The 13,728-nt window shown below is 57.2% G+C and overlaps 2 protein-coding genes across 6 annotated transcripts in view; one reads left to right on the top strand and one right to left on the bottom strand.

Moving 5' to 3' along the window:
- TJAP1 (tight junction associated protein 1) overlaps window positions 1-4,306 on the top strand; it is a 45,262-nt gene extending 40,956 nt beyond the window's left edge. For all 5 annotated transcript variants that reach the window (XM_068407585.1, XM_068407616.1, XM_068407605.1 and 2 more), the window contains one exon: window positions 266-4,306. In XM_068407585.1, coding sequence (XP_068263686.1) covers window positions 266-1,582 — 1,317 coding nt within the window. In that variant the 3' untranslated portion in view covers window positions 1,583-4,306. The remainder of the gene's footprint in view (window positions 1-265) is intronic.
- Window positions 4,307-5,866: 1,560 nt separating this feature from the next.
- LRRC73 (leucine rich repeat containing 73) lies at window positions 5,867-12,261 on the bottom strand. Its single transcript, XM_068410428.1, has 6 exons — window positions 11,986-12,261; window positions 11,351-11,511; window positions 10,065-10,187; window positions 8,754-8,854; window positions 7,890-8,073; window positions 5,867-6,270 (listed from the first exon to the last, which is right to left on the bottom strand). The coding sequence occupies exons 1-6, from the start codon at window positions 12,255-12,257 to the stop codon at window positions 6,200-6,202; spliced, it is 912 nt and encodes a 303-aa protein (XP_068266529.1). The 5' UTR covers window positions 12,258-12,261; the 3' UTR covers window positions 5,867-6,199.
- Window positions 12,262-13,728: the final 1,467 nt, after the last annotated feature.

The following is a 13,728-nucleotide window of genomic DNA, read 5'->3' as shown; positions in this document are numbered from 1 at the left end:
ACCATCTTTTCTTGTTCTCTTTGCAAAGTGGGGCCTGTGAACCATGGCCTAGAAACGTAATTGGTGTGACAGCTAGAGAGCCTTGTTAGTCCCTTGTGGGGTGGGTTTGCTTTGGGAAGATACACCTTTCTCAAGGCAAGGTAGGTGAATGTTGGGGTCAAGGTAAGGAGTACAAAGTACACATGAAGGTTGGAAAAGGCAGATTATTTGGAACTAAATGGCTTGCATGGCAGCCCCCTTCTAATGTCCTTTTCCTTCTCCTTAGCTTCCCTATGAGCTGCAGGACATGGTCAATAAGCATTTGCACAGCACTCAGGAGTCCACAGGCCCTGGTCAAGAGGCAACCCACACCTTGGCTCCATCTGATGTTGTGCCCACCTCAGTCATTGCCAGAGTCCTGGAGAAACCAGAATCTCTGGTTCTGAATTCAGCCAAGTCCAGCAGTAGCAGCTGTCCCATGGCTGAGGATGTCTTTGTGCATGTGGACATGAGTGGAGCCCCTCCCGATGCCTGCAACAGTGCAGGGCAGATGGGGAAGGAGGGAGGAGATGCGGAGAAACAACAGAACGGTGGCTGCAAGCCACAGAGCAGCGTGGAAAGTGTGCCAGAGGAGGTGCCTGCCTTTGAGAAGCTAAGTCCATACCCTACGCCCTCACCTCCCCATCCTATGTACCCTGGGCGCAAAGTGATTGAGTTCTCTGAGGACAAGGTAAGGATCCCAAAGAACAGCCCCTTGCCCAACTGTACATATGCTACGCGCCAGGCCATCTCCCTCAGCCTGGTACAGAGCGAAGACGAGAGCTGCGACAGGCACCGGACACTCCCCAACAGCCCTGCTTCAGAAGGGCGCCGTTCGGCCTCCAGCTGTTCCTGTCAGCAGTCCCCCAAAGCAGCCAGGGCTCATGGCTCGTCCCAGAGCAGCCCATTCAGCAGCCCTCCCCAAGTCCCGAGCGCCTTTGCCAGCTCTGCCAGCTCCGAGGAGGACCTGCTGGCCAACTGGCAGCGTATGTTTGTGGACAAGGCACCCCCCACCTCAGAGCGGGTGCTGATGAACCGCACAGCTTTCAGCCGTGACACGGCCCCTGAGCTCCAGAAGAGGTTCAGCCGCTCCATGCAGGAGCTGGGTAGGGCAGCCTCAGCTTACTCGGATGGTGAGGAGTCCGCACAGAGCTGCAGCTGGACCGTGAGCCGGGACTCGAGCATGGACACAGACAGCACTGAGTCCAGAGCCCGCAGGAGCCATTTCTCCTCAGACTATGGTACAGATTTCTCCCAGGATGAAGCCCAGAAGCTGTTGCAGGAAAGCAGTGGAGGCACTGCTGAGCCTGGAAGCCCCTCACCAGAGAAGCATAAGGACTATGTGGACCTTGGCTTGCCTGAGAGCCCAGCTGAGGAGAGAGAAATGTTACTGCAGGGAAGCAAGGAGAGCAACCAAGGAGGTGTCCAAGAGGAAAGTGGAGAAAGCAGGGTCAAGCCACCCTTCAGTCGGCCACACCGCAGCCCCAAGAGGATGGGGGTCCACCACTTACATCGCAAGGACAGTCTGACGCAAGCCCAGGAGCAGGGCAACCTTCTCAGCTGAGGCAGGGCAGGAAGCAGCCACGCGCTGCAGAGCTGTGGGATGCCTCCATCTGTCCACCTTCAGGGGGAGAAACCTCCCTTAGTACCCTCCTCCCAGGGGTCTCTACTCTGAAATTTTATATTTATTCTATTCTTTTGCTACCTGGAAGAGCAGGGGTCCCCCTTGCCTGGCACCTCAGACCTACAGTGCTAGCACTCACAGTGTGCAGAAGCACACCCACTGCCCCGGCACACTTGCAGCTCTCTTCACAGCCTCACACTGGTGCCTGTACCGGAGCTCGTTCTTGGTACCCCTCGTCCTGGTGCCTGTGCCTCTTTACGCTCGCATCTTCCTTCCCCCTTCCCACTCAGGTACCTGAGGCCCTGGGTGCTCTCATGCTGGTTGCCTGCAGCTGCTCTGCTCTCTTTTAACTTGTGCCAACAGGGCAGAGTGCCTGCGTGGTGGCGTCTGATTCCCTGGGAGCCCCCGGGGGCCGTGAGTGGGGCACGAGGACTCTCCCAGCGGACGGCTGTGTGGCCTTGGGGATGTGCTGGGATTGCTGATGTCTCATTTTCCTGCTGGGTTTTGTTTTTCCCAGCTGCCCTCGGGGTGGTTCTCCAGAATCTGCCTCTGCAGGTCCCCATCACTTGGCTCCTGCATGTTGGGCACAGCACCCGTGCCCCACTGAGGCAACGCACAGATGCTGGTGCTGTGGCGTGGGGCACGGGTGCTGTCTGCCGAGGTGGTTTGGGGAGGCACTGCCTGCTAGGCGCTGGGGTTTGTGTTTGTGTGTCTCCTCCCTCACACCTCTTCCCCCGCTTTCTGTGCTGTTGTTTTGTTTGAACGGTGCTGATGCTTTGCTCTTGGGTGGGCTTTCTTCTTTCCAAGCCTTTGGTTTTGGGGTGTATTGTTTTTTTCTTTCTCCCCGCCCTGCATAAACAGACGCAGCTGTTGGCAGCCAGTCCGATGCCTGCGTTGAGGGTGTGTTGAGGAGGCTCAGCTCTCAGAGCTGCGCTTCCCTCTGATCCTGGCCTCCAGCCTGCAGAAACCCTTCCAGACCCAAGAACAAGGTCTCGCCCCAGGCGAGCAAGGTGTAAAGGACACTACTGGGCTTTTCTGTGCAGGGCTCAGTGCAGGGCCGGCAGGGATGCGAGGGCAGTGTGCTGAGGAGCTGCTCCCTGTAGACGCACTACCTCACGGCTCGGCAGCAGCCCTTTGCCAGGGTCTTCTCACATGCCCCCTTCTGCGGGGGGCTCCAGGCTGGCTCTGGTGCCTCTCCGGGGCCTCCCCTTCTGGGTGGGGCCCCACTGCGTGTTTTTCCTAGTGTAGCATGATATTGTGTGACTTTCTTAGTCGCGTGTGCTCAGTGTCTTGTTGGGGGGGAGGGAAGGGGAGAGCTCTGTAGACGTAGGTATTTTTTTGAGGGCTTACAAAGCCCACGTGTCCTGTTTTAATTTTGTCCTGTGCCCTTGTCTGTCCGGTGTTTCTTGGCTTCCCCAGGGGTGTGAGGCAGAGAACAGCCTGGTTCCCTACACCATGCCTCCCTCAAACCCCGCTGGCTGTCCTTAGCCTGCTGTCTGGTTTTTGAGTTGGGTTTGTGTTGTCCTCCCACCCTACTCAATGAGGGCCCTTCACTGGGCTGTAGGAGAGCAGCCATCTGTCCAGGAGGGAGCTCCAGTTCATATGCTTACAGCAAGATGTGCAGCCAAGAGCTGCCTGGGAGCCCTGCTCCCCTCCCCAGACCCCTGTCTCTGCAAAGGGGCTGCAGCTCGCAGCTGGGGCTAGCCAAGGGCTTCAGCTCTAGCCTGGAGGTTCCAGGGCCTGTGAAAGGGAGCTGCGGGCCGCTCTGGTGGCTGTGTAGGTTGGTTTGTGTACACTGGCTAGAGCTGCTGCCCACACGCTCGCCTTCTTTCCCACCTCGAACAGTTGTGGAGCTGGATGCCACCCTCTGGCAGGGAGGGGGGACTCAGTATTTCACTACAGTATTTCACTTAGTACCTCTGAGAGCGGGAGCCTCCTCTGAGCCTGCAGAGTGTTCATCTCCCCTGTTCTGAACGTGGTGGTGGGGTCCTTGTGTTTGCTCTCATTGGCCACTCCACTGCTGCATTTCTTCTGTTCTTCTGCAGTGTTGCTGAGGGCCTGCACCTGCAGCAGCTGCCAGCTCCTGCCTCACGGACATCACGCTGGGGTTGGACACTCACTGAGTGAGCTCCTCTGGCTCTGAGGCTGCTGGTGGCCTGCCTGTGGGACAGCACAGCCACTTGGGCTTTGAGGGAGGCATTGCCCCTCAGGGCTCAGCCCCATCTCCCCTGAATCCTGGCATGCTGGTCAGGGGACAAAACCCACTCTTGCTGAAGCAGCTGGTGCTGATGGTGCTGGGCAGCCTCCCTCTGCTTTTGGTCAAGGTAGACTTAAAAGCAAAACAGTGGAGAAATGGAGGGGTGGCAAAGGGGTGCCCAATGCCTCACCAGACACTTCTGCTTCGCAGCATTAGGCTGCTGGCAGAACTTGAGGGGGAGCGGTGGCCTCAAGAGAAGCAGAGCCTTTTCCTGGCAGGCACGGTGCCTGCCCTCTGCATTACTGCTCACCTCCAGCAGTATTGGCTCTGGGGCCTTGAGCTGACCCCACTTTCAGTGTCCCAACTCCAGACTGTTAATCTGTAACTAATGTGGGTTTTTTTCTGAAATTTTCAAACTGATGTATATTTTAAGACCAGAAATAAACTATTTTAAAAGTAGGTGGCAATGGCTATAGTGTTCTCTCTGTTGGTTAAGACCTGGACTGGACCGATCCTGAGCATGTGAGGGAGCAGAGTCTCTTGTGGTACAATGTCCCAAGTTCGCTGAACTGTGTGTGCTGCTCATTAGCTCTTCCAGGGAGAGTGATCCTGTGAGCTTTGCAGGAGACTGTGAATTCACTGGCCATCCTGCGTGCCCTGGTTCAAGGTGCTTGTGCAAATTGAGTCATCTGTGTTGGAGAAGAGGTGCAGTCCAAGGCAAGGCGTGATGTGTGGGATGAGCAGCGTTTTACTTCTGTAATCATATCCAGGCTCTGGAAACTGCTCTCTGGGTCTGAATGTAGCCTGTCAGCTCAAAGATCAGACTGAGCCTGCAGACCAGAGTCCATTGTTCACAGCAGCACTCGTCACTTTTGCCTCGGAAGATGACAGCGGCTTAAAAAAAGGGCAGATTCTTTAACCAGGCAACTTTGAGAAACAGTAAAAAACAATATGTCCAATTTTCACGTTACTTAAAGGCTGTAACGGTTGGGCTTGTCAAAACCTCTGCAGTGAAGCTTGTGCCGTAAGCAGCCTCAGCACTCATAAAATTCTGCCTACCCCAGTTCAAGTATTTTACTGACTGTCCTCTCTGATCTGTGTCTTGGCAAAGACCTCCATGTACTGATCTAGAGTAGATCATTCTTCTAATATTTGTTGGTTTTCTTGAAGCCCCAGTTCTGTCATGTGAGGGTATTCTGTATGTGAGTTCTCCATTTCAGAAACTGAGTTGCTTGGGTAACTTACCCCCTCCCTGGAATTCACAAGAGTTTTATAATTCTAGTGTCAGTATTTTGTGTTTTTCTTTTTTAGTGGGGAGGGAGGATTGGGGGTGATTGGACATACCCCAGGTAGGAAGCACTCCAAACGTGAGAGAGAGGGAGTTCCTGTAGGATGCTGGTATGGACACTTGGAAGGGTTTCCTTTTCATGATGAACGGTGCTGCAGGTGTCAGAAGGCTGTGATGAAACTTCCTCCGTTTCCCAAGGTATGCTGCCTGTGCCCTTCTGACCTCGGTGTATGCGAAGCGTAACGCAGAGCTTGTTGTTTCGTTGTCCCCATAATTAATGATTTTATTCTGTGTTCCCTTGAGGAGCAGCTGCTGCCACAATTTAATCCGCCAGCCTAATCCGAGCCTTGAAACACGATCATCCTCGCCTAGCGAGGGGCGCTTGGATGAGCAGCGAAACCCGCAGCGCTGGTGCGGGCTGAAGCTGGCACGGCTGGTGCCAGGCTCCCTGCGGGTGGGCTCTAGCCCAGCCCTCAGCCTCCGGGGCAGAGGAAGGCCCTGGGGGACAGCAAACGGGGCTATGACCTCCCTCCCTCCCTCCCTGCGGGGCCCGGCCAGCGCCGCGCAGAGCCCGCCGGTGCGGGGGGCAGCGGGGCGAGGCGCTGCTGCCCCCTGCCGGCGCTCCCGGCGCAGCTCCCGCCCCACGGCGGGCGCAGAGGGACGGGGGCTCACGGTGCTGGCGGTGGTGCCACGTCTGTGACCTTTATAAAACTCTCATCGCGACAGCAGTGCACGCAATAGAAAGGACATCTCTTATACACATCTGAATAAATACAGCCTGCGCCCTGCGGGCACAGCCGGGCGCGGGGCGGGGGAGGCCGGGCAGCGTGAGCTACACATGCAGCGACGGGACAATCGCAAGCGGCAGACGGGGCGCGTGACAACACGGAGACAAGGTGTAGAGATTGGCTCAGAGCAGGCCCCGGCACTCGGAGAGCCGAGGGAGGCATCAGCAGGCCGTGAAATGTGTGAGAAGACGGCTGGGGCAGCCCACCGGCGGCAGGGGCTGGCGGACGCAGGCTCCCCAGCGGGCACGGTGCTCTTCTCGGCAGAAGCAGGCAGGGTAGCCCAGCTACATTTCTGTTTCTGCTAAGAGGCTGTCACCGAGACCTGACGTCATCAGGACCATCTGGGAGCTGGAATCTGTGGCGAGAGAGGGAGAAAACCATGAGCTGTTTGGGTTGCTGGAGAGTGTGGAGCTGTACTCCAGATCCAGAGGTGAGGATGCGGAATTAGAGCGCTGCAGGGTGGGAGGCGAACTGCTGAGAGGATTGAGAGATTAAGTAGTAACTAGGTCTACTCTGGCCATGCAGCAGAACAGAATTGATGTTCGGGGAGGGGGGGGAGGCAGCGCCAGCAGTGAGAGCCCAGGGTGGGGCTCTGCATTTGTTATCTTGTCTGTGAAGAGGAACATCAGCCCCGAGCACTCCCCACATACACTTGCAGGTAATAGTAGTTGTGCCGACCCAGCCATGCCCTGACCCAGCCCCACGAAGACCTTTAAATCTGCACTCACTGAGTGTCTTTTCAGCTCGAGAGACAGTGTCCAGGTGGGACGGGCTGTGAGGCTGCAAGCCAACCAAACCCACGCAGGGTGGTGGTGTTCCCAAGAGCAAGGAACACAACGGGCAAGCAGCCATTTTATGGCAGCAGAGGCCTGGAAATCCTGACCTTCTGCGCTGCATGAATGGAGGGTTTGTGCAGCCCTCCCTGCCCGCCTCAGGAAGGTGAGGGCAGCTTGCTGGCTCTGTGACGGCACAGAGCGCCAGCCAGGAACGCTGCGACTCTCCCCACGCCAAGTGAATCAGCTGCAAGGAGGATGGGCAGGCATAGCAAGTAAGAAACTCAGCAGGGTAGCAGTTTCCCATCCAGAAGCCTTTTTAAACGGGAAAAAAATTTGTTTTTTTCCTGGATGTGAGGAAAGAGATCTTTCATGCCCGGGTGCTTCAGATCCGGGGTCCTACACATTCAAAACCACTGTGCGGGATCTCTATTTTGGGTATCAATTTCTGGAAACTGGAACCAAAACTTGGCCAGAGCTGTCAGTAAAGGATTTTTATGGCTCTAATAAATGAAGATCCAGATGTTTTGAGGCCCAGGGAGTGGCTGTGGTTGTCTACTGCTAGTCTGATATGAGAATTGGGAGGGGGGAAGGACAACTAAAGGTAAAAAAAAAACCAAACAAACCAGCAGGATCACAAAGTAGGCATGACACTATACAATATCATGTATACAAATAATACACAACAGGCTACTGCTATCTCCTTAATATACCTTTTTTTCTGTTACAAGCAACAGACAGGCTGTGGCACCTGGCTAACCCTTCGCACGGTTGGGACGCAGGGATAGGAATAGCTGATGCTGTGCAGATTGCAGGGAGGTTCTGGAAGCAGTGCGGAATGACACAAGTTCTGGCTGGGATATCTGGCAAGGCCCCCGAGATCTTTAACGCTCCTGCCCTTGAGTTTTAAGACTTTGCACAAAGATTTCGTTCCTGCAGCATCAGGGAAAACGCCTCTGAGGTACCGTTTCCACTCTGCAGCGGCCGCATTGTCCTTGGAGGCCGCCTTTCCAAGCGCGGCTCAGCCCAACACTATTTAACATGAAGGTCACGCCTGGAGGCTGTCTGGATTCCAGTTCACAGGGAGTAGGGACAGACCCCATTCACCAACCCCAAGAGACCAGTGGTGCTGGAAACACCCCAGACACCCCAATTCCTGCCTGTCAGCCCCTACCCACAGCCCACGTCCCAGAGCTCTTACTGTTCTGGCAGATCCAGGGGTTCTTCTCCCTGGCTGTGACTTCACGAGCCTCTGTCTCCTCCTCTTCCTCACCCTCTGAGAGTAGGTCAGAGATCTGCTGCTGCAGCTCGGGACTAATGTTGTTCTCCGCCAGAATGAGTGTCCGTAGGGCTGTGGGGTAATTCTCTACCATGTCCAGCAAGGTCTGGGCAGAGAGCGAGATAAACAGGCTGACAAGTGGCACAAACAGCAGCTAGGCTGAGCAGAAAGAGCTTCAATGCTCTGTCTCCCTGCAAACTCCAGCCCTCCTCTTCTTACCTCTACCTTCCCTTGGCCTTGACCTCCTTTCGCCAGGCTTTCTGAGAGCCTGAGGACTCCCCATCTTTCTGTAGGAAGAGCTGAGCCTGGATTTCTCGGCTCTATCTAAAGAGGAAGGGACTGCTCTACACCCCGTTGCTGCCACATATCCAGGCTAGTCCCCCCTTACCACTGGGAGCTGGGGCTCTGAGAGGGGAGCCTGTGCTACCAAGCCTTGGCCCCTATCTGTCCACAGAGCTTTAGCTCTGATCCTCAGTCACGAGTCCAACCCCTTAGTTCTTCCAAGAAAACCAAACTACAAATAGAGCCGCGTGTTTCTCCCTGCTGACATGAGGGAGATCCAGGAGCCCTAGGTCAGAGCTGTGGCTTACAAGCTCCTCCTGTGGCCGAATGCAACAGGACAGGGGAAAGCAACAGCATCCCTGGGCCCAGGGACCAAAGGGGGGGTGCATGTTGACTCCAGGAGGGGGACGGAGGCAGATACAGGTCCTAGGACCTCTATAGACGGCCAAGACCTATGCCCTTGAGATGTCAGTGATGCTGTAGCAAAACTGTAGGCTCTCATACCTGGGCTGACTGGTTGGTAAGTCCTGTTCCCTCCAAGTCCAGAACTTCGAGGGTTCGACTGGAGGCCACAGCGACGGCGAGCATCCCTGCTACCTGGTCACCTGTGGGAGAAGCAAACCAGGGCTGTCAGCAGTGCCTGCCTTCCCTCATGTAATACCACTTGCCCTCATGAGCCTGGGGCTGTCATGGAAACATCCTCCGAGTATTTCTGCCATCAGACAACCTCCAAATCTCAGTTACCTTGTGGGGAAAAAAAAGCTGTTAACTGAGAAAAGAGACAAGATAAAGGTGCACGATTTTGTGGTTATGGGAGCAGTCACTGATTATCAGGGGGAACACGAAGGAACACAGTGAAATTGGTTTTATTCCCCAAGGAACCATATCTTCCCAAATCTCCTTCCTACTCAAGGATGCGAGGGCCTTCAACAGTCCCTGTAAGGCGTCTCAGATGCAGAATAAGGAGCTCAATACCTCAGTCTAGGGGGAGGCTGGATCTGGACAGAGGACACTGCACCAGCTGACGGACTGCCTCCCTGGAAAGGGGGCAGAATTTTGGGGGTGGATGCAGCAGGACCAGGAGCATTAAAGATTGATGCTGGTGAAGAGACAAGACTCCAGCGTGTTCTCCTGACATTCCCTGGCAAGTGCCAAGATACTGTACAACTGTGACCCCTTCTCTTGGAAAAAAAAACAGGCTGCTGTCAGGTAACACCCTGGGGCCTTTTCTGCCCAAGAGGGGGTACCTGGTCAGACAAACAGGGCCTGGAGGGAGGCTCCATTTCCAGATCGGGTGAGAAGTGCCCTGCTGATGCCCAGAGAGGCATGGCCTGGTCTCTCCTCACCACCTTGCAGCAGAGCTGGAGAGAGTTGGTTTCTATGGCAACAAATGCCAGGCTCTCCTCCTCCTCCTCCCTGCTCCGCCGGGAAGATGAAGGGGGGAGCGGGGGTACACACTGCATCTGCCAAGCCAGCACTGGTGCCCAGGGCTTCAGGAACAGGGGAGATGTGGGGGGTCAAGCGTGACGACAAAGGTGGTGGAGTGGGCAAGGGACAACCTTTCTGCACCTCCCTGCAGGGCATGTGGCCACCTCACACAAGCAGAGCAGCAAGGCCAGCCTTCCCTACAGCGGAGGGCACCTGGCAGGGTGAACTCGCTGCCGGGGACCAGAAGGGACCTATGCAAGAACCTGGTGATGCTTTGCCGCCCTTCTAGAGCTCAATCCCTGGCCACCCACCAGCGCAAATTGCATGAGTGCTGAGGGGCAGGAGTACAGTGTCCCCTGCTCCTCCTCCCTGCCCCCTGCAGCTTACCTAGGGGGTTGTAATCCAGGTTCAGCACCCGGAGCTGTGAGCTGTGAGCCACTGCGATGGCCAGGCGTCCCCAGCCTTTGCTTGTGACACCTGGATTGGCGCTCAGCGTTAGCTCTTTGAGGCCTGGAGAAGAGAGAGAAACCAAACCAGAGCCTTAGGATCACCAAAGTAGTCTCAGGGGAACTAGTTCAGCCACCTCGAACAGCTTTGAGTCGTGTTCCCTGTACTCTGACAGGCTAAAGGGTTTGGTTTGCTCTGACAACTGTCATCACGTATTTCACTGATCAGTGAAATATTTCACTGCCTTCAGCAGTAGCCCTTCATTTGTGCATGCTGTGACTGCCCCATTTCTCTGCTCTCCCAACCTGTGTCCTCCTTACCCTAAATAGCAAACACAATGGAAACAAGTAAGGACTCTGCAAGGTGACTGACCAGCAGAAGGAGGTGGCACAAGGTAACAGGTTGGAAAGAGGATAACAGGGACAGTAGGCTCTGAAGCCTGCACCTGGGAGGGGTGGCCAGCAGAGATAACAGCATCAGTGGCACTGTGAGCAAACAGAGGAGAAGGTGCTGGGGAGAGGTGGAAAGCATTTTGAGAGTCAAGAGAGACAAGTGGTGTTACCTCAGCACATGCCAGCTCTCGGCTTAAAACTGGCCCACTGGCTTCTGACCACCAAAGATCATCCACTGCAAAGATCTGAGTCTTGGCACTAGGGCTATGACCATGCAACTATACACTCACAGACTGCACCTGCAAGCAGGGACAATTCCCAGGCACGGACAATAAAGCCAAGTGCTGAGGTGGGGGCACACCATGTATTTATCTACAGTCATTATCAACACACAAATACAAAATAATCCTAGAATCATAGAATCGTTTTGGTTGGAAAGGGCCTTTAAAATCATCGAGTCCAACCATTAACCTAACACTACCAAGTCCACCACTAAACCATATCCTTAAGCACCATATTTGAATAAATTCAAAGTCCAAGCTGTCCCCTCCTCCAGTTTCAAATACTCCTGTCATGAACCAGAAGCAACCTGTTGGTCCCTGAGCTCCAAACTGCCAGCAGGACGGATCAATAGCAGAAAGCCCTTGCCTGCCCGAGGGAACCGCTCCTCTATTGCTTGCCTTTTCTGCTTTACTTAAGTTGGGGAAAGAAATTCCTCAGCCCAGACTAACTACAGAGCCTGCCTCCTCCAGGGCTGAGGATTTACTGCTGCATGCATCTGCTCCGTGTGAAGCTCCACTGGTCATTGTGCAGCCCACAACCCCTGGTGCTTACCAGACTTGGCCCCGTCAGGTGGCAGGAGCCCACAGATAAGGTTGATGCCTTCATCACCCAGCATGCAGTCTCCTAGATCCAGAGCCACCAGCGAGGGGTGGATGGAGAGAGCAGGGTTGAGGAGGGCCAAGCCTGCATCTGTCAGGGGACTCCCATGGAGGCTGTGCAGGTAAAAGGGAAAATTACTAAGCAGCCTTCTTCCTGGGGGCTAGGAAGTGGCGAGGGAGAAGCAGATGAAATGAAGAGGATGACAAATCCTAACCCCAGGTGGGGAAAAAGTACTGGGAAGCCTCTGCTGAGAGGGTCAGCCGGCCACTACGGCAACCCTCCTCTCCCGGCGGGGACGAGGGGATGCAGGGGATGCCAGCGGGGCAGAAGCAGTCCCCGCCACCGGGGCCAGCCAGGCTGCAGGGGCTGGGATAGAAAGCCAGGGCCGTGCCCAGCGGGGGGGCAGAGGTGGCTCCCTCCAGCCGGGTGAAGGCGAGGGGTTACCCTCTGCAGCGTCAAGGGCGTTTTTCCTCCGACAAGACTTAGATTCAGCGGCTGACCCGGAGCTGCGAGCGCCCGAAAGACCCGTCCCTGGCCGGGAGGGGGCCAGCGGCATCTCCCGCAGCCCCCCGCCCCGCTCTACTCACAAGAGGGACTGGACGGAGCGGTTTGTCTTGAGGGCCTCGGCCAGCTGCTTGACGCGGTTGATGTTGGAGACGATGCCCAGGTTGAGGTTGAGCTGGGCCAGGGAGCGGGACTCGGCCGCCCCCCGGCAGACGTGCCCGAAGTCCCGCTCCGAGAGCTGGCAGCCGCGCAGCGACAGCAGCCGCACCGAGTTCTCCCGCAGGCTCTCGCAGATGTCCCGGATCTCCGCCCCCGACAGCGTCTCCCCGGAGATCTGGATGGACCCCGGCAGCATCTTCCCCCCGCTCGGGGAGCCGCCGCCCGCTGCCGCACGCCGATCGCGTCGCGGCGGCTCGGCGCCGGGGGGGAGCCGCGCTGCGCGCTGCGGGCCGGGGCGGGCGCCAACGCCAACGCCACCGCCGCCGCTGCCGCTGCCGCCGGGCAGTCCCGGCCCGGCCCACCGCGGCCCCGGAGGCGTCACCGCGCAGCCCTACCGGCGGCCACCGGGCCGCCCCGCTCCACCCGGCGGGGCCGCCACCGCCCCTCCACGGGCGGCGCGACCCGGGGCAGACATCGGTGGGGGCTAATCCGACCGGCGCCGGGCTCTGAGCCCCGCGGGGCCGCACCGCCCCGCTGCGCCAGCACCGCCGGGAGGGGGCCGGGCAGCCCCGCCGCTCCCCGCCCCGTCCGCCCGCACCTGCCGGGCCGCCCCGCCTCCTCCCTGCCGCCACTCCGGGCCCTCCTACCGCCCGGGGCGGGCCGCCGCCGCCGGCAGCGCTCCCTCCGATCCCCCGCTGGCCGGGGCCGCCTCCTCACGGAAGGGGGCGGGAGGGGAGGGACCCCTCCATCCCACCCCGGCGTCCCCCGCCGCCATCTTGGGCCCCGGCGCCACTCGAAGCCCCTGAGGGGCGACGCCGGTGTCCTCTGGCTCCTGCCCGCCGCCCTGAGGCGATAGCGGGGCCGAGGCCGGCGGGGGCTGCGTCCCCGGCGCTGAGGGGGCACAAGAGGGGAGGGAGGGTGGGAGAAGCCCCTGGGAAGGGCTCTCCCTCCTACTTGGGGAAGGGGCCAAAGCCATTGGGCCATGGTGTACTCTGGGTGATTCTTGGTCTGAGGACCAGCAGCCTTCTGCCAGCTTCGGTGACATTTATGCTTAAACCCGCTACACCTCGAGCTTGGACCCATGGCTTAATGGCGAGGTCACTGTGAACCCCTCCTCGTGGCTCAGGGCTCGTGGAGCTGGTGCTCGGAGGCAGCTGGTGGAAGGCGGAGGTTTGGGGGAGTGCAGCAGGCTCCCATATCCCCGCAAGCACACAGCCTTCACCCCCAGCCTGACCTGAGGTGTGAGGGGCATACGTTGCCCCTGCTAATTCGCAGGTATGGATCAGAGGGATTTGTCCCCTCTTTCCCCCCGTCGGGTAATCCTGTATTTGTAGAGAAATAGGAAGCAGGGCCTCTGCATTTTCGACTCCACTGAGCTGAAAAAGGAAGCCAGTGATGTGGAAATTAGGTTAAACCGCCTAAGTAGGCAGCTTTCTGCACGTAACTAATCTGGCTGCTGCATATAGCAATGCTCAAGTGAATTCCAGTCCGGTGGGTAACTCTGGGTCAAACCCAGGCTCCTCTGCTTGGTTAGCAGGCCAGGGCGGGAGAGAGGGGATGGAAAGTGAGGGGAAAAAAGAGTATGTGGAAGGGGACATGAAGCAATTCTCCTCCATTGAAATGGAGGAGCAGGTTACCTGAGCTGAGGGCTGCACACTACATCCTGA

Source organism: Nyctibius grandis, chromosome 1 (assembly GCF_013368605.1).
Source record: "Nyctibius grandis isolate bNycGra1 chromosome 1, bNycGra1.pri, whole genome shotgun sequence".
NCBI classification, from domain to species: domain Eukaryota; kingdom Metazoa; phylum Chordata; class Aves; order Nyctibiiformes; family Nyctibiidae; genus Nyctibius; species Nyctibius grandis.
This window is presented reverse-complemented; position numbering and strand designations above follow the sequence as displayed.